Source organism: Bos taurus, chromosome 10 (assembly GCF_002263795.3).
Source record: "Bos taurus isolate L1 Dominette 01449 registration number 42190680 breed Hereford chromosome 10, ARS-UCD2.0, whole genome shotgun sequence".
In the NCBI taxonomy this organism is placed as follows: Eukaryota; Metazoa; Chordata; class Mammalia; order Artiodactyla; family Bovidae; genus Bos; species Bos taurus.
The window spans coordinates 56,276,030-56,301,083 of record NC_037337.1 but is presented as its reverse complement, the minus strand read 5'-3'; the positions used below and the strand labels follow the sequence as shown (position 1 = coordinate 56,301,083).

The window sequence follows — 25,054 nt, the reverse complement described above, 5'->3', positions numbered from 1 at the left end:
TATTTGTGGTACAATCTCTTTTTGTGATTTGGCACTCTATCTTCAGTTATGATCTTAACCCTAGGGATGGGTTTCCTGCCACCTGCCACAAGTCTGCACTGGTTGGTTAGGGTGGCTTTGCTTTTCCAAGCCACATTCTCTAAGAACTTAGATGTATTATCCTTATTTTCAAATATAAGGTTTTCCTATTGTGTTTTTGTTGTTATTATATGCCTAAATATTATATAATTGTCTATTTTTTCAATTCATGATACTCCATTGACAAATTTGATGTCTATACAGGATGCATTTTCTCTTGGTATTTACATCATCCTATGAAATATTTTCTTACTTGGATTTCTTTAATCATTATTTAAGAAATTATCAATCATTGAATACCTAGAAAAGTAAGACTATTTGAATAAGAAAAAATCTTAAGTACATGAATAATATTAATTCAGTGAATTTTAAATGTTTGAGGTGGGGCAAATATATTTAAATTGAAATGTAATATTTGTATAAGTAAATGTAATTTTAGGAAAAGATATAAAATGGAAATGATAAGCTCATATAGTGAATATATAATAGTTATTAAAATTTGCCTGTCATCTTATACAAACTTTTCTAAATAATTACTATTACCTTTACTAGTATTTTAACTGTGTCTACCCATAAGCGATTTAGGAAAAGGAAATGATAATTTAAACACAGTTATCGGTTCTGCTTTCCTTACCTAGTTGTTTTAAAACTGTGTGTTGAAATTTCTGTGTCCCCTCTGCAATTTTTCACACACTGTGTATCTTGAAAAGTTCAAAAACTGTTAGCCATGGGCTAAATCTAGGATCAAATTCTGATATTGACTTTGTAATTCCTTTTTTTAGGTACTGCCTGAAGTTATGTGGAAATGAGAGAGACTCATGAAACCCCTCCTCCAAGAGAGAATGAATGTCTTTCATAAATGGAGCCTGGCTTCTGGTTTTCCCAGGACAGTGACACTGTGGCAGCCACAGCAGGCCCTTCCTGCTATTTTCACTGATTCACAGAACATCTGAACAGTGATGCTGGCCTTGGATTTACAGAGTTCCATCCTGATACATTATTTACTTTCCTGGGACAGAAAAGCTTGCTCTAATTGCTCTCCATGGTGGCTAATGTTTTCAAGAGCCTGATTTTACCTTACATCCATAAGCTTTGCAAAGGAATGTTTACAAAGAAATTGGGAAATACAACCAAAAAAAAAGAGAATCGTCAGCCAAAAAAAGATCAAGACCTTCCTGTTGCTGGCCAGACCAAAACCCCCAAATTTTCTAACACCTTGAAAAGCACAGTAAAGAAGCTTGCAAAGTGTTCATCCACTCGCAACTTATCCACCGAAGAAGAGGAGGCTAACAAAGAATTTTCTCTCTCCCCCACATTCAGTTACTGAGTAGCTATTGCCAATGGCCTCCAGAAGAAGATTCATGTAGCCAACGGTGATCATGAGGAGCTCCTTCAGGAGTTATCTTCCATTGAGAGCTCCTACTCAGAATCACTCAGTGAACTAAGGAGCAGTACAGAAAACCAGGCACAGTCAGCACTCATGATGCCCGTTAGACGCAACAGGAAGAGCTCCAGCAGCCTGGCGCCCTCAGAGGGGAGTTCCGACGGGGAACGCACTCTGCAGAGCTTAAAGCTAGGAGCTTTACGCAAACTGAGGAAATGGAAAAAGAGTCAAGAGTGTGTCTCCTCGGATTCAGAGTTGAGCACAATGAAGAAAACCTGGGGAATCAGAAGCAAATCTTTGGACCGAACTGCCCGAAACCCAAAGACCAACGCCCTGGAGCCTGGATTCAGTTCCTCTGTCTGCATTAGCCAAACACAGGATGTCATGGAAATGATCTTTAAGGAACTTCAGGGAATAAGTCAGATAGAAACAGAACTTTCTGAACTCCGAGGGCATGTCAATGCTCTCAAGCATTCCATTGATGAGATCTCCAGCAGCGTGGAGGTTGTGCAAAACGAAATTGAGCAGCTGCGGACAGGGTTTGTCCAGTCTCGGAGGGAAACTAGAGACATCCATGATTATATTAAACACTTAGGTCATGTGGGAAGCAAAGCAAGCCTGAGATTTTTAAATGTGCCCGAAGAAAGATTTGAATATATTGAAAGTGTGGTGTACCAAGTTCTAATAGATAAAATGGGTTTTTCCGATGCACCAAATGCTATTAAAATTGAATTTGCTCAGAGGATAGGACACCAAAGGGATTGCCCGAATGCAAAGCCTCGACCCATCCTTGTGTACTTTGAAACCCCTCAGCAAAGGGATTTAGTCTTAAAAAAATCCTATAAACTCAAAGGAACAGGCATCGGAATCTCAACAGATATTCTTACTCATGACATCAAAGAAAGAAAAGAAAGAGGGATACCATCCTCCCAGACATATGAAAGCATGGACATAAAGCTATCTACTCCAGAGCCCAGACTTAAGAACAGTTGGCACTCTCCTGATGACAGTGATGGAGAGCTGGCATCTGATCTCAATAGAAACAGTTATGCTGTACTTTCCAAGTCAGAGTTTCCAACAAAAGGAAGTGCTTCCAAGTCAAGTTCAAAATCACACAATGCTAGAGCCAAGAATAAAACTGCTAGTAGCAGCAAAATTGCAAATAAATCAGAATATGATAAACTTTCTTCACATTTGCCAGAATCGGATAACTTGGCCAAACAAACCACAACCCATTATGCAGATGTGACACCTCTCTGGCACTCACAGAGTGATTTTTTCACTGCTAAACTTAGCCGTTCTGAATCTGATTTTTCCAAATTGTGTCAATCTTATTCAGAGGATTTTTCAGAAAATCAGTTTTTCACTAGAACTAATGGAAGTTCCCTCCTGTCTTCTTCAGACCGGGAACTTTGGCAGAGGAAACAGGAGGGCACCCCTACCATGTATGACAACCCTCAGGATCAGGGTTTGAATGGGGCTCCTCTGGGTGTCCAAGGGCAGAGTGAAATTGAATACACAGAAACCGTGGACAGTGGAGTGAGTAATGGCATGGTGTGTGCTTCTGGAGACCAGAGCCACTACAGTGATTCTCAGCTCTCTTTACATGAAGATCTTTCTCCATGGAAAGAATGGAATCAAGAAGAGCAAGGAGCCGATTTAGGTTTGGATTCATCTACCCAGGAAGCTTTTGACTATGACACAAACAGTCTATCTGATCAACCACTTGATGTTTACCATAAAGACCTAGAAGACTTGGGAAAGGGCCACAGTGACCTTCAGGATGACTCTGAGAGCTATGATTTAACCCAAGATGACAACTCATCTCCATGCCCTGGGCTGGATAATGAACCACAAGGACAGTGGGTTGGCCAGTATAATTCTTATCAGGAACCTAATTCTAATGAGCTGTACCAAAACCAAAACCAGTTGTCCATGATGTATCGAAGTCAAAGTGAATTGCAAAGTGATGATTCAGAGGATGCCCCACCCAAATCTTGGCATAGTCGATTAAGCATTGACCTTTCCGATAAGGCTTTCAGCTTCCCAAAATTTGGATCTACACTACAGAGAGCTAAGTCAGCCTTGGAAGTGGTATGGAACAAAAGCACACAGAGTCTCAGTGGGTATGAGGACAGCGGCTCTTCCTTAATGGGGAGATTTCGGACATTATCCCAATCAACTGCAAATGAATCGAGTACAACCCTTGACTCTGATGTCTACACAGAACCTTATTATTACAAAGCAGAGGATGAAGAGGACTATAGTGAACCAGTGGCTGATAATGAAACAGATTATGTTGAAGTAATGGAACAAGTCCTTGCTAAGCTAGAAAACAGGACTAGTGTTACTGAAACAGATGAACAAATGCCGGAGTATGATCACCCTTCATATGAAACCCCTTATGAAACCCCACAAGATGAGGGTTATGATGGGCAGGCAGATGATGTGGTTAGTGAAGGGGGATTGGAACCCTTAAATGAAGCACCGGCTGAAATGCAAATGAAAGAAGACGAAAACCAAAACATCCCTGAACAACCAGTGGAAGTCACAAAGCCAAAGAGGATTCGTCCCTCTTTCAAAGAAGCAGCTTTGAAAGCCTATAAGAAGCAAATGGCAGAACTGGAAGAGAAGATCCTGGCTGGAGGTATTTATGTTTAACTGCTATATTATGAGCTCATTGGGTTGTGTTCTTTAGAACATGTTCTGTGTTTACTCTTGGGAGAAGGAATTTAGTTTCAAGGAATTTGCATGTTTATTCTGAGAAGAATCTTATTTTACTTGGCTCCCCCAACAAGCTGGGCTTGACAATTTAAAATCAACATGCTTTCAAATAGGTCATACTAAAATAAGCACTATACTCTGAGGATAGAGATTTCTGTGCTAGGATTAGTCAAAAAAGGCCCTTCATATTTCCAATTTAATGGCATCAGGTATCAAAGGAAGGGTGGGTGAAATCAAAGAGCAGCCTGGGGTCTACATTTTGGTTTTGTATAGGGATAGGGAGAAAGATAAACTTAATCTTAAAGAATTAAGAAAGATAGATTCCTAGATTTACCACTCCTTTCCCCATCACTTCTGTACTTTGGAGCATGCCAGCAGGAAGAACTAGGTGTACACAGCCAACCCCATCCTGAACCACGGATGACAACTTCACTCACTACTTACTGATGAAGCTAAGGGAGGACATTAACGTCCCAGGCTGTGCCGGAATGGTCACAAGTCACTCTTTTGAAGGAGTCAGTAAGGAGATAGAGACAAGTATCTTCCTCCTAAAGAGTGGAGTAGAATCTCTTGACCATTATGGAAATGAAAATAGTACCTTACCTAATAATTTTCCTTGACCTCCTAGGGGAACAATTTTGGATCATATAGTTTTGAAAAGTAGCTACATATAAGTAAAAGTTTTGTTGACTTTTAATTTCTCAACCAAACTTTATCTCAGTCCCTTAAAATTTACTTTATTTGCATGCTTATCTCTTTATATCTTTAGGATAGTTTGATATAATCTCAGTTTTAATTGATCATATACTGTTAATGGTTTCTTTGAATATGGAAATGTCATCTTCAAAATACTCTACATAATACTTCACAAATTTATATATTTATATGATCAAACATTATTTGTTATTATAAAATAATATAATAATTTATTTATCTGGTAGCTGATTATGGCTTCATTTTCTGTGATCAGATACAACTTCAAACTGGTCATGTTCTGGCTAACATGGGTGGATCATTGACTAAACAGATACCTTCATGATTAAACTATTTTAGACCCTAAAACAATTGAAATAACTATTATGGTTCTCTGTTCTAAAATTCTGTTCATATAAAACAGCATATCTTATGTAATTTTTTTAAAAAACATAAGTCAAGGGCATCTTGGGTACATAGGCTATGTTTTTTGGTTGTTATTTTTAAAGGGAAGCATTGTCAAATATTTTTAAAATTGATTTGAAACGGCAGTAGCTAAAATTTTATGTAAATGTAATGCATACTGGAATATCTTATTTTGGAGTGACTTTTAATACTAGATATTCTTATTACTGAAACTCAGTTCATAGTTCAAAGCCTGAAATACAGGTCAGGATTTTGACATTATATTTTACTTACTCTGGATTCAGAGAGATCTACTCAAAAGCATATTAAGAATAAGCAAAGTGTGTAGGTGTGTGTGTTTGTTGTGGTGCAACACATGAGTGTTTTCATGCCAATTGGTTAAGGTATCCAAAATGTTAGGCAATATTATAAATACAATGAAACTATATGTTTCAAAAAAGAAAGTGGATCTTCATCAACTCATAAAAAGGTCCCCAGTTAGCAAACTTTTGCAAGGTAGTTTGTTACTTATAATGACTATTTACATAGCTAAAATCCTAGTCTTTCAGTGGTACTTATCCTCAGAAAATATGAATTCATTTGGTTATTCACACAGCACCCACTTCGGAATCCTAACATAGGAAAAACAATTGTGTACCACATACCTAACACACCAGGTGTGTCATACCTGACACACTGACTCCAGATAACTCAAACCACTCTACCATCTTGGAACTTGGCTTATTGTCCTATGAGCCAACTTTGAATGGAATCTGTTGGATATCATTTATCCTACAGGAAAGCATACATACATCTTTAAGATGCTCTCTGATGGCTTGAAAGGCACCAGATTGACTACCCAGGAGGTTGCAGTAGCCTAGATTTTAAAGGCCATCTCTTCTCTCTTTGGCAGCAGTCAGGCAGTTGTCCCCCTCCTGTGACACCAATATGCCTCATGAGGAAGGGCAGCCAAGGGAGGGCATTTTTCAGGCCCCTTCCCGGTTCAGAGCATCCCAAAGAGGTGCCAATCGTCATGATGGCTTCTGTACCCATGGCCATCTGCTTACTGGGCTTTGGGCAGATGCCAGCGTATTTTTCTCTTCATGACGATGCAGTCACCATTAGGTAGCAGTGCTGTCTTCTCTCCATTACTGACCTGGCAAGATTGGACCTTAGATCTCTTGCTGTAAACAATGTGGGAGGTGGTTCTCCTTGATGGAATTGTTGGCTTATGAATTTGAATCAATTATTTCAACTTTTGTCTTCAGGGTCCTGGTAAAGAGGGACTTTTTAAAGACCCCAGTGTACATGGATGTTTGATGCCAGTTTATATGAGAATCTTAACTTTGAACAGCAGGCCAATCAGGAGAGAGATTTTAGTCTACATGTAGCCAGAACCTCCACGAGGCCATATTCTTCCCTTGCTGCTGGACTCTATGTGTGTAACTGGTCTGAAACACACCATGATGGTGAATATCTGATCCCCTTCCCTTAGCCTTTCACCACCCATCGACTGGAATTAATTAATATCTCCTCTGAATTTCCCTATACCTATTTCTTGGAGCTCTGGTGTCCACCTTTATAATGACAATTTATCTGTATTCCTTATGTTCTCTTCTAAGGTGTAATCTGAGGGTCAGAAGTCTTGTCTTTTCATTCTTTCATTTGACCAGTGCTTTATACAAAGATGGCACTGAATGTGTTGGATGAATGGCTACATCAAAGGAAGCAGGATACTGAATAAAAAACATGAGCTTTCAAGTAAAATCCAAATCCAAACTGTGGCCTTTACTTGCTAAACTGTGCCTTTATTTCCTAGGGGTTCAGAATGATTAGAGATGCAACCTTATAATTGAGTACTATTATATACCAGGCATTTTCCCAGCGTTTTATCTATCTTTTTATTCCTTTGTCTCTTAAAGCATCACTGTAAGTTTGATTCCATTATTATCTCATTTTACAGGTGAGGAAACTGAGATGCGGAAAGCTTACATAACTTGTTCAGTGTCATACAGGTAGTAAGACGGTGAATATAGAATTAAATAGATGGTTAATTTGGTTTTTGAGAGCAGCCATATGCTTACTCCCCTCAAAGATTGTTTTGTTCATGTTTTAAGGTGGAGAGACGTGATGAAAGATGGAGGTAACCTTGGCCACAGGCAGGGCTGATTCCAACTAAAGGATTTTCACAAGAAAATAGAAATACTATGAAAAGCACTGAGGTTTTACCATGTTAAATAGTTCATTCTCAGTTTTTCTAGTCCAAATGCATGGTTCATCTTATAAACCAAGGCTTGTAGAGCCCCAAAAATACTGTACAACAGATGTTTGAAGGATGATGTTCTAAAGTCTGAGTACACTTTACAAGAAATTAGATTCTAAAGTCAGTTTGAAGTAAGTTTTTCAAGAAAAATAGTAAAAAATGTTTTGTTTTGAAATGTCATTTCCAGGCTGCCTGTACGTTCTGGAAGAGGCTGCTGCTAGACAGGATTGTAAAGTCCATGAGTGAATTTCCCTTTCCATTGCTACTGTAATGCCAGAGCCTGCCCCAGTATCTGGCATATTTATCTAGTCCACAAATAAATGCTAGACTCCTCTCTAGTTCCGTGGAGAATTCTTAGAATTCAGATAAACTTTAAATTTCTTTCTTTCTATTAAAAAGACTTTTTAAATCAGATATATTTTAATATAGTACAAAAGGGAGAATGTGATGGAGAGTGAAAACTTGACTTTTCTCACCTTTGGCTCAGTTAATCACATCTTTCTTTCTATGATGATGTTAACTTATACATCTTTAAAAACTTACTGAATTTACTTAAATTCCAGGTTTAATGCTAAAGAATAAATATTTCAACTAAGTTTTGGAGGTTTGTTGGTCCAAGTTTATCTATCAAGAGGTGCTTACACTTTTGAACATCTCTGGGCCTCTGCTGTGGAGAGTCCAGCTCAGGAGCTACGAAGTCTGCCTTTTTAGGGTGTTCTCTGAGGCAAGTGAGCATCAGAGCACAATTGAAGAGTGCCGCTGAGTACTGTGTAGCAAATACTATACCTGCCCATGAAGGATTGTTTCATCTCCTCTTTTCTAATTGGAAGAGATAGAATCAGTCTAAGAAAATGTGTGAATAATTTGCTTAAAATAAAGAATGATTTATAATTCTCCAGAGCAGCAGGTTATTACACTTATGAGGAGGTTTTGGTAATTTCTACACATTAAAATATAGAGAAGCAATATATATAGTCCTTCAAATGTAAACATTCTTCTTCAAGGCAAGTATAACAGTACTAGTAATAACAAAAGACAGCCCATTTGTAAAATGTTCTATTTAAAATCAGTGCATAGCAATACAGTTTTGGTTTAGTATTGTTTGCTTCCAAATACTCGATAATTACTTAAAATATCAAGTGATTGTCTTGGTTTTTGAGACAGGCTATGATCTATGTAAGGAGTGAAGGGGCCAAGGATCCTTACAGGCAGTGGAAACAGCTAGCATCTCTGCTTCTTGCTAGACAGAAAGCCCAAAATGCCCAAAGGAGTAATTTTTTTAGGAGAGAGGATTGGTGCTCAAAAGAACACATGTGTTTATAAATCACTTGAGTGGGGAGACAGGTAATGCTGGTGTGTACAAGAAGATAGTTCCAAGTGGACCCAAAGCTATTATTCTGATGTGGTATGGAACTAAGAGATAGGAAGAGAACCAACACATGCATAACACCTTCCAATTCTATTCACCTCCAGAATCTTTAAGTACATATTTAATCTTTGTTGTATGGTATTAGCCCCACTTTGCAAATGAGGTGACTGAGTCTTAAAGAGGCAAAGGCAGGTCTGAGGCTACACAGCTAGTAAGAGTATTGATGGAAATTGATGTACATATAACAGAATTCAGCATCTGATGCTCTTTCCATGACATCTCATTGCAGGTGTAGGTGAGTCTTTTCATGAAGGGACATAGCTTATATTTTTAAGCATACGGATAAGTTATGCTTTTAAGATCAGCCAGTTTTGTGTTGGCTGCTGTAGTAAATATTGATCTCTGTTAACACAAAGCGAGTGATAATAGTTTGGGATGAGATAGTGTCATATTTTTTAAAAAGTTTAGAAAATCTGGAAGGGTGACAGTTCTCATATTAAAAGACTATAGAAATTAAGGAGTGCCAGTAATCAGAGTTTTTGAGGAATGAAAGCATTTTACAGGAGGTAGAGAAGAAATTCACAAGGATACACAAAGGTCAGCTTTTAACAGGAACAATGAATTTCTAGGGTTCAAAGATTTTGTTTATTTATAATTATTAATGGCTCCAAACTGTATTCCTATAACATTTGTCTTTGTAGGGAAACTAAAAATATAACACATTTTACAAGGAAATATTAACTGATGATGAAAGATGATTTCCAGATTATACTAATAATATTGCTTCAAAGCCTGCAGTATAGATTTCAAACTCCAGGGATTCAAGGAAAGGTATTATGCCAAAATCTCAGATGGATAGGTTTTTTTTTTTTTTTTTCCCGCTAATGTCATTGTTCATATAGTTTTTGCAAGTTCAAATAGAGAGCTTCTATAGAAATTGTGAATCATGTGAGACTTTTCTGTGGAGTGTGGGATAAAATAAAGAAACTGGAGTCTGGTGTAAGACACAGGAAAGTATGGCCTAGTCAATTGTTATTGATTAGGTTAGAGTTTGAGGTGCTGGGATCTGACTAGATATACCCACTGGGGTAACTCAGGCTCTGGGATAAATCTCAGGAGGAAGTGAAGAACGAAAGCCCAATGCATTAGAGGAAAATCTCCTACTTGGAAAACATACCTCAGACTACAAGTGACTACTAGGGAACCTAGAGTCTAACTCTGGGCATCAGTTGGGGAGGTAGAGAGCAGCCAAGAACAGAGAGGACTGGGGACCTGATGTGGGCAAGAATTTCCCCCAGGAAGGCAGTTTTTTGATTGGGCCTTGGTTACTTGTTTAGGGATTAGGAAAGGATCTGAACATCTCAGAATAGTAACTACTCAGAGGAAAGCAAATCCCGGAGGGATTGATATACTAGATTGGTCATCTAGAGAGTGACGCAAATATCTGAACCTGGATCTCTAGTCAGTAATGAGTCTCTAATACAGGTTAAAAAAATAGCTTGATTGTTCCCCTGGCATCCAAGGATTGAGCTCAACTTGCAGGCAGTGACCTGATGCTGAGTTTCAGGTTGCTGGGTTACCCTGACCCCAAATAAAACTGGTCTCCATGATAAGGTATTATTAATAGTTTAGGTTGCCTCCATAGACTACAAGACCAGAAGGAACTAAATGCATTAATAGATTTCTTCACCATTGTTTATTCCAACCTACGGTATGCATTTTCTTATTCTTTTTAAAAGGAAATTGTTTTATGGAATCTTGTTAACTATCTCATTCATCAAACTTGGTTCACACTGGGTCTCAGCTACTTCCAAAATAAAAGAAACCCTTAGAGGATAAAAATGAATAACATTCAGCAGATTCTAACAACTATGATATGACTCTGTAGTCAATCCCAAGGATACTTTGAGCAGTGTTACTTAAAATAAATATCTCTCTCTACTCCCTCCAGCCATCTTCACTGCCCCAACTAATCCCTTACTTCTTCTCCAATTTAACCATCATTACTACTTTAAAAAGGATAGAACTAATCTCCAAGTATTAAACTTGATGTTTATGTGGGTATTTTTTATTGTAGTGTTGGCACACACAAACACACACATTAATTTTCTTAAGAACCCTGTAAGATAGGTGGCTTGAAAATAGATAACATTTACTGAGTGCTTTGTTATGTGCCAGATACTTTTCTACATATTTTACACTATATTAAGTCATATAATCCTCACGATAATCCTATGAGATGGATACTGCTATTATCTCCATTTTATAGATAAGAAACAGAGATAAATTTACCTAAGGAGAGGAGAAAAAAAGGAACTAAGAAGTACAAGAACCAGGATTTAGAGTTAGCATTTCTTTTCCAGATTCTATGTGCTTACTCACTGCTGCTGACTTTAAGATTTCAGAAATTAAGTATTGCTATTCAACTTTATAAGATGGAGATGTGAGCTGGCAAAATGTTGATTTACCTGACAGCATGGATTTATCAGCAGATCTGCAGTTACCAGCTGTCCTCCCAAATCATAAGCCAGCACTCAAGCTATCAGACCGTTCTTCCATTTTACATGACATTATTACAGGAAACATGATTATCCAAGTATCATTTCTGTGAAACTCGTGATAAACTTGTTGGTTGCAAGTAATAGTGGCAACAAGAAATGACAGATTGAATATGATCTTACTTCCCGGAGATGTAGGTTAAGCTTCCCCTTTCCTTAATGCCTTTTCTGATGCTTAATGATGTCTTGTGGAAAGTTCATGGCTTTCATTTTCTATTTCTGTTCTTTAGTGATTACAGTTAAAGACATACACACTCTTATGGGCATGCACACACACAGAAGATGTGAATTTACTCAGTGTTAACAGGGTCGTATTTTACTATCTGAGGAAGATCAATAGGATAATTCCCAAGTTGATCAACATTCTCTTTGCAGTTTCTCAACACATAAAACAACTTTTGTGCTGCTTCCTTTTTTTTTTTTTTTTTAAGAATTAACTCTCACAGATTTAATTCTCGTACAACATCAGTGAGATAGCCAACCTCTTCAAGTATCTGTTCCCTCAAGTTCATTACTAGCTGTTATGTAGGTTGTAAAACTGGCACGTGATGGGACCAAGGATCAGCTCCAGGACTTCTGAATCCTATTCTGATGCCCTGTACACACAGCATACCCTTAGCTACTATATACGTCTATGCTTCTTTCTTCTGGACTTGAGAACACCTAGTGTGCAATACAAACTTTTGGAGCTGTGTCAAGAGTATCTCTCTGCTGAATATTAAAGTTAAGGTTTCTCAGATTTTAGAATACAGAAGGATCACTTGGAAGCACTTGGTGAAAATATAAATTCCTTGACCAAATCTTTGGTTAATCTCAATGCAAGATGAGTCATGGATCACATTAAGAAATACATATTAATTAATAGTTAATAATACTGCTTTTGTCCTTTTGTTTTTTGTTGGATGATTTCATGTTCCATTGGCTTGAGTTTTCATTTTTGTGTTGATGGTCCTGAATCAGTGTCTTTGGGCTAACTCTTCCTTCCCCAAAACTAGACATTCATTCTTTTAGTCATTAGTTCACCCACTAGTTCCTTCATTCCTTAATAAGTATCTAATTGCCTGGCTAGGCATCTGGGTTATAGTAGTGACAAATCTTATTTGGTCTTTGTCCTTGTGAAGTATGTATGATGAATTTAAATTTCAAAAGCATACAAATGCGTCATTTTAAACTGTGTGGGAGAAATAAGTAGAAAGTGCTAAGACAGCATCTTATTTGAAGTTTAGAAAAGTCTTCCCTGAGGAAATGACATCTACCCTGAAGTCAGAAGAATGAATACCATGAACTAGGCTAAGGGAAATAAAAGAAGCATTCCAGGCGGAGGAAGTGTATTGAGCCAGAATCTTAAGGCAGACAGTGCTGTGATATATTTAAGAAAATTAAGGAAAGCCTGATGTGGCTGGAGTCTATCAAGCAAGGCAGAGAATGGCATGAGACAAATCTGGTGAAATATCCAGATCCCAGATTTCTCTGAGTCTTGTGGAGCAGTTGGCACTTTTTCTTTTCTCCTAGTTACCACAGATTGACCAAAATGAATGTAGGACTTGATTCAAATGGGATATTCCATCGGTCTCAAACTCACCATGCCTAACAGCAAACTTTCTTCATCCTCTGTCTCCTAATCCTGCTTCTCCTCCTGGATTTCCTCTCTCAGTACATGGCACCACTACCCTTTGTTTGCTCAGGTCAGAGAACCATCGTTCTTAGACCCTTCCTTGTCACTCTTTAGTAGACATTTGTCTTCTTTTTGGCTGCTCAGCATCTGAATTCCTTTCTTTCTGATATTCCTGATGTGTAAGTCCTTGCAGGGAGGTGCTTCTGAAGCTGGAGGTGACTGGAAATGCATCCTCCCTTCACTTAGCAGCCCAGACTTGAGAACAGGACTTAAGGCTTCATTAACCCTCAATCCATCAAGAATTCTGAATTTGAATCAGTTATTTCACAAGCCCTGACCATTTGACCATCTAATTATCTCTCAACCATAGCAAATTCTTTCCAACTTCTTGTCTCTACCCTAGTTCTAGAAACCATCATCTCTTGCCTGGACTATTACTAGAATCTCCTGTCTTTTTGCCCTAGTTCCACTGTGGTCCCCACAGTCCATCACCTTTGTGTGTCCAGAGACACATACAAATCCACAAATCTTTTAAGAACATCTTTGTAATACTTTGAGGATGAGGTCCAGCAAGCATTGGGCTCATCATGCTGAAAGTGCCTATTGCTGCTTCCCTCATAGGCAGTGAGTTGCTGGTCATTGCCAGGCATCTCTCACAATATCCCTCAATGACCACCAATGAGGTAGCCAAGCAGAGGGTTAAACACAGGGGCCCTGGAGTCAGCCTCCAAGTTGTCTAATCTCAGGCAAGTTGTTTAATTTCTCTGTGGCCGAGTTTCCTCAAACTCAGCAAATAATAATCGTACCTCCATGTACTAAAAATAAATAAATAAAAATAAAGTGGGTTTTCAGACAAACCAGTAAGTATCAGTAGGGAGCCAATCTATCCAAAAAGCAAAGAGATTTCTTATTTTGATCTTAAACTGTTTCTGAGAAATTTTTGCCAGAAGTCAAATGGTACTATTATCTTCTTTCTTTCTTTCTTTTTGGCTGTTGGGTCTTTGTTGCTTTGCAGGCTTTCTCTAGTTGCGGCGAGTGGGGTCTGCTCTTCACTGCAGTGTACAGGCTTCTCATTGCAGTGGCTTCTCTTGTTGAGCAGCACGCGTTCTAGGCCATGCAGGCTTTGGGAGTTGCAGCTCCTGTGTTCTAGAGCATGGGCTCGGTAGTTATGGTGCACAGGCTTAGTTGCTCCACGGCATGTGGGATCTTCCCCACCCAGGGATTGAGCCTGGGTCTCCTGCATTGGCAGACAGATTCTTTTCCACTGAACCACAAAGGAAGCCCCAAGTACTATTACCTTCTTATATGTTTCCTAACTGAACTAAACCATTTAGAATGCATTTTGAGAAGTGATCAATTATATTATTATTTTTGTGGTTTGACTTCTTGAAAGACTGAGCCTCGGCAACTTAGCACAAAGTGCTGGACACAGTATTAATAACTACAGTTATTGATGTTTTCATGGAACATGAAAACATGCAACTTCTGGCTGGTTAACTGTTTTGCCTCAGGGCAATTTCAGCACAGAGAATCAAGGAAATCCAACAGCATTTTTTGAGTACTAGAAGTGTGATGTGCTCAGAATTAGGGCTTTGGGATGGGAGAGAACACAAGACACAAGGCTTAGATTTGCTCCTTGATAAGGTTACAACCTAATTCAGGTCAGTTCAAAATTATTTCTTTTAGGGATAGCAGATGCAAATTAGCATATATAGGATGGATAAACAATAAGTTCCTACTGTTTAGCACAGTGAACTATATTTAATATCCTGTGATAAACTCTAATGAAAAAGAATATGAAAAAATATATGTGTGTTTGTATAACTGCATCATTTTTCCATACAGCAGAAATTAACACAACATTGTAAGCCAACTATTCAGCAATTAAAAAAAAAAACAACAAAATGGTTTCTTAAACTAACTGTTTTAAGAGACACTGTGGCTTGTAATCAAATATTATTATTCAATTGTTTATTATAAAAATATTCATTAGCACTTACCTGAATGTGTACAGTGAAGGACATCATAATTATAATTAGGAGAGGACATAGAAAAGATAAATCACCAGATAGCTAATGACAATTACTATTTAATTATTAATTCTCATTTAACATGTAGCTGTTATTACTAGTAAGCCTAGAAAATAAAAAGGAATCATCACATTAAAGATAGCAACTAACATTTATTCATCTCAAACTATATGACAGAAGTGAATCCTTTGCATTCAATTTTCAGCTGAAGTCTCCACAAACCACTGAGTGCGGCAGTGTTTCTGGAGCTTCAGGTCACACATCTGAGCCTTTCTCTGGTTTTGGCTGCAGCTGTCATGGACCACAGCATGGGTGCTCAGCCTCATCTTTCACTGCCAGCCTCCCAACTCAAACAGGTGCCTTCATTCTTTTGAATTTCTGCTTTGGAGTCTCCCTGATGTTCAGGGATTCTCATCAGCAGCCTTCACGCAAAGGTGTTGTGGGGTTATTAGAAAAATGCATCAGCCTTCTACCTACCCTTCAGGAGACCACAGCTCTGGAGGGCCTTGCTGAATCAAGCCCCTGTTGTCTACAGCAGCAGCCCCAGCGATGCACCCTTAGACTAGACCCTACTTCTCTACCTCGTTCTTACTGCTTCTCCTTTCTGCTTCTAGGGACCACTTCCCAAAGAAGCTACTTATACCCTCATGTCCTCGTCCTAACTTCTACTTTTGTGGAAACCCAAACTAAGACATGCAGTCATGACTATTAATGCCCTCACTTTACTGAAGAGGTAACAGAGACTCAGGCCATTAAGTTTAGTGTCATTTACCTAGCTGAGTCACCTTAAGCTGAGCCAGGGTTTGAATGCTCGCTCTTAATTATTATACTGCCTCTTGTGAACAATAGGAAGATATTGATATTTATGAAAAAGGCCTCACTAATTGTAATCAGAATGCCTAGGTTTGAGAGACCTTAGAAATGATTTTAGACAGTGATGTGAAGTGGGTTAGAGATTAGTGTTAGTGACAGCACTGAATGAGTAAACACACTTCTGTGTATATTGAAGACTATCAGGACTAGATTGTGTAGAAGTGAATGGGGCTTACATGCTTCTTACTACCGCCCCCCACCAGCCCCTGGCTCCCAGTATCCTGGGCTGGCAAGTTCTGTGTCCACTGCTCCCTGCCTTATCATCCCCTGCCCTTCCCAACACTGCTTTGTAGAGTGACTCTGATATTTATTGTAATTGATTTTCAGTTCATTAACTGCATCTCCTGGGGATGTTGGCATTTTTACGCCTTTTCTCTTCTGTGATACAATGACAGGTTTTCTTGCTGATAAAGCCATTTAAGGAATTGTCAAACAGATGAACTATATAGTTTCTGGATAGGTGAGTTTGTCCAGATATCCTGAAATCTCACCATTTCAGTAACAGAGCACACATAAGGCCAGGCTTGAATGAAACTATCTTTAAACAATTTGAAGTCTCTACATTTTTGACGTGGGGTTAACAGGACTGATAGACATGTAAAGAATCAGAGCGATATTTCTGTGCAAATATTTTGGAAGGAACACAAGTGTGTGTTTGCCTGACTGACTGTGTATACATGCATAATGACCCAATTGGGCAGGTAACAAATGATTTTCACAGATGCCTTTTATAGTCAATACAAGAATAAAAACCAGACAGAGTAAATCTTTGATCTGGCTCCATAAATTTAGCCACAGTCCCAGTCAAGTATGTTATAAAATAATGTGGATACATTATTTTTCAGTTCAGTTCAGTTTAGTCGCTCAGTCATGTCCGACTCTTTGCGACCCCATGGACCGCAGCACACCAGGCCTCCCTGTCCATCACCTACTCCTGGAGTTTACCCAAACTCATGTCCATTGAGTCGGTGAAGCCATCCAACCATCTCATCCTCTGTCATCCCCTTCTCCTCCTGCCTTCAATCTTTCCCAGCATCAGGGTCTTTTCAGATGAGTCAGCTCTTCACATCAGGTGGCCAAAGTATTAAAGTTTCAGCTTCAGCATCAGTCCTTCCAATGAATACTCAGAATTGATCTCCTTTAGGATGGACTGGTTGGATCTCCTTGCAGTCCAAGGGACTCTCAAGAGTTTTCTCCAACACCACAGTTCAAAAGTATCAATTTTTTGGTGCTCAGCTTTCTTTATAGTCCAACTCTCACATCCCTACATGACTACTGAAAAAACCATAGCCTTGGCCAGATGGACTTTTGCTGGCAAAGTAATGTCTCTGCTTTTTAATATGCTGTCTAGGTTTGTCATACATTAATATTAAAACCAATTATTAAACAAAAAATTTTTTTTGCAAATCACTGATGAACTTTGTCATACATTTTGTCTGTTACAACTCTAAATTATTTCACAGGTCCTTGATTCTTATGGTCGGTTGCTTAAGTAACTCATTTTTCTTCCCAAAACTTAACTAGTCAATGGAGTATTAATTAGAAGGATCTCCTTTTCTCATGAAAAAGACATGGCTCTGTGCATCTTCTAGGCTGAGAAATATTATAGAAGTGCTGAGTACTATTATTGAGCTATGAATGTATTTATTACTATATTTATTACTATAATTTGATTCTGTTGCTGGCTTTTGTTTCTCTGGCATTGTTCAGTGTGAGTATAAATTATTTAGAAAGAAGAAACAGTTTGTGGATAAAAAAGTTATTTCCATGTCAAGGTAAATCAAATCAGATGGACAAGAAAACACTCTTCTGATTACAAGACTGAATAAACATGAGGGATGCTTGGAAACTTTGTCCAACCTCTTGGACTTCCCTGTTGATAACTCAGGTTTGAAGTGTAAATAACTTTCCAACAATTGCTTATTTATCATACTCTCTTTAGCACAAGGTACCCAGTTTTTGGAAAACTCAGACTCTCTTATTTATTTATTTTTATTGAAATATAGTTGACTTACAATATTGTATTATTTTCGAGTAAACATCACAGTTATTCAATATTGATATAGATATACTCCATAAAGAGTTACTATAAAGTACTGGCTATATTCCTTGTGCTGTACATTATATCCTTGTATCTAATTTATTTTATACCTAGTCGTTTGTTCCTCTTAATACCCTTCACCTATCTTGCCTATCCCCCAACCCCTTTCCCCACTGATAACCATTAGTTTGTTATCTGTCTGTTTCTATTTTGTTATATTCAGTCATTCGTTTTATTTTTTAGATTCTACATATAAGTGGAAAGAGAGTGTGCTGTCTTTTGTCAATGGTTTCCTTTGCTGTGCAAAAACTTTTAAGTTTAATGAGGTCCCATTTGTCTACTTGTGCTCTTGTTTCCTTTGTGTGATGAAACAGATCAAAAAAATATTAAGTTCCATGTCAAAAAGTGTATGGCCTGTGTTTATTTTCATCTGGGAGCTTTATGGTTTCTGGTCTTATATTTAGATCTTTAACCCATCTTGAGTTTATTTTTGTATATGGTGTTAAAAAGTGTTCTAATTTTATTCTTTTACATGTAACTTTCCAGTTTCCCCATCAACACTTACTGAAGAGACTGTCTTTTCTCTATTGTGTATTCTTGCCTCCTTTGTCATAGATTAATTGATGATATGTGTATGGGTTTATTTCCGGGGTCTCTATTTATACCATTGATCTTTATATCTGACATATAGCTGGAAATCAAGAAGTATGATGCTTCCTGCTTTATTTCTTAAGTTTTCTCTGCCTATTTCAGGTCTTATGTAGTTTTATACAAATTTTAAGGTTATTATTTGTTCTAATTCTGTGAACATGGTGGTTTGACAGGGATTGCATTTAATTTGTAGATTTCTCTGTGTAGTATGGACATTTTAATATTAATAAGATTAATTATTCCATCATGTGAAATGTTGGGCTGGATGAAGCCCAAGCTGGAATCAAGATTGTAGGGAGAAATATCAATAACCCCAGATATCCAGCTGACACCACCCTTATGACAGAAAGTGAAGAAGACCTAAAAGCCTCTTGATGAAAGTGAAAGAGGAGAGTGAAAAAGTTGGGTTAAAACTCAACATTCATAAAACTAAGATTATGGCATCCAGTCCCATCACTTCACAGCAAATAGATAGGGAAACAATGAAAACAGTGAGAGACTATTTGGGGGGGCTCCAAAATCACTGCAGATGGTAATTGCAGCCATGAAATTAAAAGATGCTTGCTTCTTTGAAGAACAGCTATGACAAACCTAGGCAGAATATAAAAAAGCAGGGATATTACTCTGCCAGGAAAGGCCTGTCTAGTCAAAGCTATGGTTTTTCCAGTAGTCATGTATGGGTATGAGATTTGGACTATAAAGAAAACTGAAGGCCAAAGAATTGATGCTTTTGAACTCTCATGTTGGAGAAGACTCTTGAGAGTCCTTTGGACTGCAAGATGAAACCAGTCAATCCTAAAGGAAATCAGTCCTGAATATTTGTTGGAAGGACTGATGCTAAAGCTGAAGCTTCAATACTTTGGCTACCTGATGCAAAGAACTGACACATTGGAAAAGACCCTGATGCTGGAAAGATTGAAGGTGGGAGGAGAAGGGGTCAACAGAGAATGAGATGGTTGGATGGCATCACCGACTCGATGGACATGAGTTTGAGCAACCTCCAGGAGTTGATGAAGGACAGGGAAGCCTGGTGTGCCACAGTCCATTGGGTCAGAAAGAGTCAGACATGATTGAGCAACTGAACTGAACGGAAAATTAATTATTGCAATCCATGAACATGGACTACCTATACAATTATTTGTATCCAGACTTCTTTTAAAATGAAACAGCAGAAAACATAGAAGACAGGTAGATTTAATGTAGCATTTCTTAGACTAATGGGTCTTAGGCTTTAAGGAGCATTCTCAATGATTTAGCCCAATTCTGTCATTTGAGAGTGGAGGAAAATGAGGACCTGGAGGTTAGATGTTTTGTCTAAGATCACACAGTGATGGTGCTCAAGAGCTTACTACAAACTGATTCGCCTCATGTTCAGTTCAGTTCAGTCCCTCAGTCGTGTCCAGCTCTTTGCAACCCATGGACTGTAGCACACCAGACTTCCCTGTTCATCACTAACACCCAGAGTTTGCTCAAACTCATGTCCATCAAGTCGGTGATGCCATCCAACCATCTTAACCTCTGTCGACCCCTACTCCTCCCACCTTCAATCTTTCCAGCATCAGGCCTTTTCCAATGAGTCAGTTCTTCGCATCATGACTAAAATATTGGAGTTTCAGCTTCAGCATCAGTCCTTCCAGTGAACACCCAGGACTGATCTCCTTTAGGATGGACTGGTTGGATCTCCTTGAAGTCCAAGGGACTCTCAAGGGTCTTCTCCAACACAAGAGTTCAAAAGCATCAATTCTTTGGCCTTCTTCTAATTTCATGGCTTCAGTCACCATTTGCAGTGATTTTGGAGCCCCCCAAAATAAAGTCTGTCACTGTTTCCATTGTTTCCCCACCTATTTGCCATGAAGTGATGGGGCCAGATGCCATTATCTTACCTTTTTAAATGTTGAGTATTAAGCCAACTTTTTCACTCTCCTCTTTCACTTTCATCAAGAGGCTTTTTAGTTCTTCTTCTCTTTCTGCTGTAACAGTAGTGTCATCTGCATATCTGAGGTTATTGATATTCCTCCTGGCAATCTTGATTCCAGTTTATGCTTCATCCAGCCCTGCATTCCACATGATGTACTCTGCATATAAGTTAAATAAGCAGGGTGACAATATACAACCTTGACATACTCCTTTCCCAATTTGGAACCAGTCTATTGTTCAATGGCGTTGAAACATGAATAATATCATATATGAAATGAGTCACCAGTCCAGGTTCGATGAATGATACTGGTTGCTTGAGGCTGGTGCACTGGGACGACTCAGAGGGATGGGAGGGAGGAGGGAGGAGGGTTCAGGATGGGGAACACATTTATATCTGTGGCGGATTCATATTGATATATGGCAAAACCAATACAATATTGTAAAGTTTAAAAATAAAATAAAATTTAAAAATATATAAAAAAGAAAAAAAAAGCATATAATGTATCCAGACAATGGGTTACTCTGTTGTCATTATAAAGAATGAGGTATATATAAATGCTTGCATATGGTAAGCTGAAAAAATTCCAAGATGTAGAACAGCATGTGCTATATGACTCTATTTGTGAAATATTTCCCTATGTTTTTCTATTTCTTGGTTTTAAATCATAAGCATGTATTATTTATATAATAAAAACAAGCCATAATTCCTTAATGGTGATGGTGAGAACACTTACTGCTAATTAACATACTGATAACTGACTTCACAGGAACTTATCATTACCAATTCAGAGAGACTTGTATAGGGAGCTCCCTTCAAATTCTTTGCTCTTATACCAACCGCTTGAAATCTAAAACCTATTTCTGGGTGTGTGCACCTTTGTCACTAGGGAGGTAGCAAGCTCTGACTTGATTTACAGAGGAATATCTATGTGCATCATCACTCAGAGGGGAATGGGGAAGCTGATTTCTGTCAGTGATAAGAAAGCTTTTGTCATCTAAGATGTCAGTGACTCAAATGAGAATGAATGAGAGCATGATGCCAGGAAGCAGAGACAGTTCAGGATAAGACTCCAAAAGCCTGGGCCACTCACAGAGAGGTTTCACACAGAAGGAAGATATTAAATCAAAGAAAGCAGGATTTACATTCTTAGATGAAGTCATCGGCTGCCTGGCAAAGATAGAAAAGATGAAGATGTGGTCATAAATTCCTCTGTCTTAAAAGGCAGGTCAGGTAGTAATACTTGAGTAGTTTTGTAGGCTGGCCATCTGGGACTTGAGTTACAGAGAATTATTGTTGTCCTAGGGACTTGAAAGCCAAGGTAGGAGGTTGGTTTCGAGACCATAACCCTTTCTTTCCAGGGACGTTTGTCTCTACCTACCTTTGGTCTTGTATTCATTCCCAATGAAACTTAGAAACCAAACTATTTTATATCTAGATGCTACATCAATAGTGTTAGAACACTTGCTGAAGTCATGGGAATGTCTCATATGAATTAGATAATTATTTTTCTTAAAGAGAACACTGCATCCCCAAATAGGCCAAGCTAGTCTCTAATGTTAGAAATCAGGTTAGTGCTTACTCTAGCAAATCAAACTCAGGTCTCCCACATTATAGGAAGATTTTTTACCATCTGAGCCACCAGAGAAGCCCAGATAATCTGTTTTCATTATTCAGTCACTCAGTTGTGTCTGACTTTTTGCAACTCCATGGAATGCAGCACACCAGACTTCCCTGTCCTTCTCCATCTTCTGGAGCTTGCTCAAACTCATGTCCGTTGAGTCGGTGATCCTATCCAACCATCTCATCCTCTGTTATCCCCTTCTCTTCCTGCCTTCAATCATTCCCAGTATCAGGATCTTTTCTAATAAGTTGGCTCTTTGCATCAGGTGGCCAAAGTATTGGTATTTCAGCTTCAGCATCAGTCCTCCCAATGAATATTCAGGACTGATTTCCTATAGAATTGATTGGTTTGACCTTCTTGCAATCCAAGGGACTCTCAAGAGTCTTTCCCAATACCACCGTACAAAAGCATTAATTCTTTGGTATTCAGCCTTCCTTATGGTCCAACTCTCCCATCCATACTACTGGAAAAACCACAGTTTTGAGTATATGGTTTTTAAAATGCTGTTAGCATATTAAAGTAATGTTAGCAAAGTAATGTCTGTTTTTTAATATACTGTCTAGGTTTGTCGTATCTTTTCTTCCAGGGAGCAAGCGTCTGTTAATTTCATGGCTGCAGTTACCTTCTACAGTGATTTTGGAGTCTGTCACTGTTTCCATTGTTTTTCCATCTATTTGCCATGAAATGATGGGACTGGATGCCATGTTCTTAGTTTTTTGAATGTTGAGTTTTAAGCCAGCTACTATAATCTGCTATATTATAAAATAATCTCCTATAAAATATTATAAAATAATCTGCTACTATATTTCAAATGGGTTGCCCAGGTTGCACAGTGGTAAAGAATCTGTCTGCTAATGCAGGAGACACAGGAGATGCTGGTTTTATCCTTGGGTGGGGAAGATCCCCTGAAGTGGAAAATGGCAATGCACTCCAGTATTCCTGCCTGGAAAATTCCATGGATAGAGAAGTCTGGCAGACTATAGTCCATTCGATTGCAAAGAGTCAGACATGATTGAACATGCATACAATATGCTATAGATGCTTGTATAACTATCAAATTATATACTCATATCAATGCATAAATTAACTAAAAGCTGCTTTTGTTAACTAGATTCTAAAATGAGGCTTCCCCTGTGGCTTAGTGGTAAAGAATCCATCTGCAATGCAGGAGATGCGGGTTTGGTCCCTGAGTTGGGAAGATCCACTGCAGGAGGAAATTGTAACCCAATCCAGTATTCTTACCTGGAAAATCCCATGGATAGAGGAGCCTGGTGGGCTACAGTCCATGGAGTTGCAAAGAGTCATACACAAATGAGCACAGTATAGCAAAGATACTAAAATAGCAAAATAACTATGGATGTTTTCTAACTGCTTACCCAATAACAAGCTGAGCCTTTTATATATTTTTTATTTCTGCAAAATGACAGATAAGGAAAATACTATTATCCCAATTTCATAGCTTAGGAAGCCAGAGAATAGAGAGCTTGATCTACTTGCCCAAAGTATGTTGTATAGAGAAACTCAGAGTAGAAAACCTAGGTCTTTCTGTCTAGAAAGCACTTACTTTTAAACATTTCACTGTGGTGCCTAAAAGAGCAAAAAGCGAATTTTTTGCATCTTTTCATATGCCTCTTGGCCATCTGTATGTCTTCTTTAGAGAAATGTTTACTTAAGTCTTCTGCTCATTTTTTTATTAGGTTTTTTTCATACATATACTGAGCTACATGAACTGTTTGCATATGTTTGAGATTAAAGCAAAGGAGAAAAGAAAAGATATACCCATTTGAATTCAGAGTTCCAAAGAATAGAAAAGAGAGATAAGAAAGCCTTCCTCAGCGATCAATACAAAGAAATAGAGGAAAACAATAGAATGGGAAAGACTAGAGATCTCTTCAAGAAAATTAGAGATACCAAGAGAACATTTCGTGCAAAGATGGGCACAATAAAGGACAGAAATGGTATGGACCTAACAGAAGCAGAAGATATTAAGAAGAGGTGGCAAAAATAAACAGAAGAACTGTACCAAAAAGATCTTCATGACACAGATAATCATGATGATGTGATCACTCACACTCACCTACAGCCAGACATCCTGGAATGTGAAGTCAGGTGGGCCTTAGGAAGCATCACTATGAACAAAGCTAGAGGAGGTGATGGAATTCCAGTTGAGCTATTTCAAATTCTGAAAGATGATGCTGTGAAAGTGCTGCATTCAATATGTCAGCAAATTTGGAAAACTCAGCAGTGGCCACAGGACTGGAAAAGGTCAGGTTTTATTGCAATCCCAAAGAAAGGCAATGCCAAAGAATGCTCAAACTACCACACAATTGCATTCATCTCACATGCTAGTAAAGTAATGCTCAAAATTCTCCAAGCCAGGCTTCAGCAATATGTGAACTTCCAGATATTCAAGCTGGTTTTAGAAAAGGCAGAGGAACCAGAGATCAAATTGCCAATATCCACTGGATCATGGAAAAAAACCAAGAGTTCCAGAAAAACATCTATTTCTGAAATGCTTTATTGACTATGCCAAACCTTTGACTGTGTGATCACAAGAAACTGTGGAAAATTCTCCAAGAGATGGGAATACCAGACCACCTGACCTGCCTCTTGAGAAACCTGTATGCCAGTCAGGAAGCAACAGTTAGAACTGGACATGGAACAACAGACTGGTTCAAAACAGGAAAAGGAGTACGTCAAGGCTGTATATTGTCACCCTGCTTATTTAACTTCTATGCAGAGTACATCATGAGAGACACTGGGCTGGAGGAAGCACAAACTGGAATCAAGATTGCCAGGAGAAATATCAGTAACCTCAGATATGCAGATGA

The 25,054-nt window shown here is 38.4% G+C and overlaps 1 protein-coding gene across 1 annotated transcript in view; it reads left to right on the top strand.

The window, feature by feature from the left end:
* The window catches only part of UNC13C (unc-13 homolog C), a 685,158-nt gene that overhangs the window by 19,612 nt on the left and 640,492 nt on the right, over positions 1-25,054 (top strand). The window contains 1 exon segment of the mRNA NM_001206460.1: positions 861-4,109. Coding sequence (NP_001193389.1) covers positions 1,121-4,109 — 2,989 coding nt within the window. The 5' untranslated portion in view covers positions 861-1,120.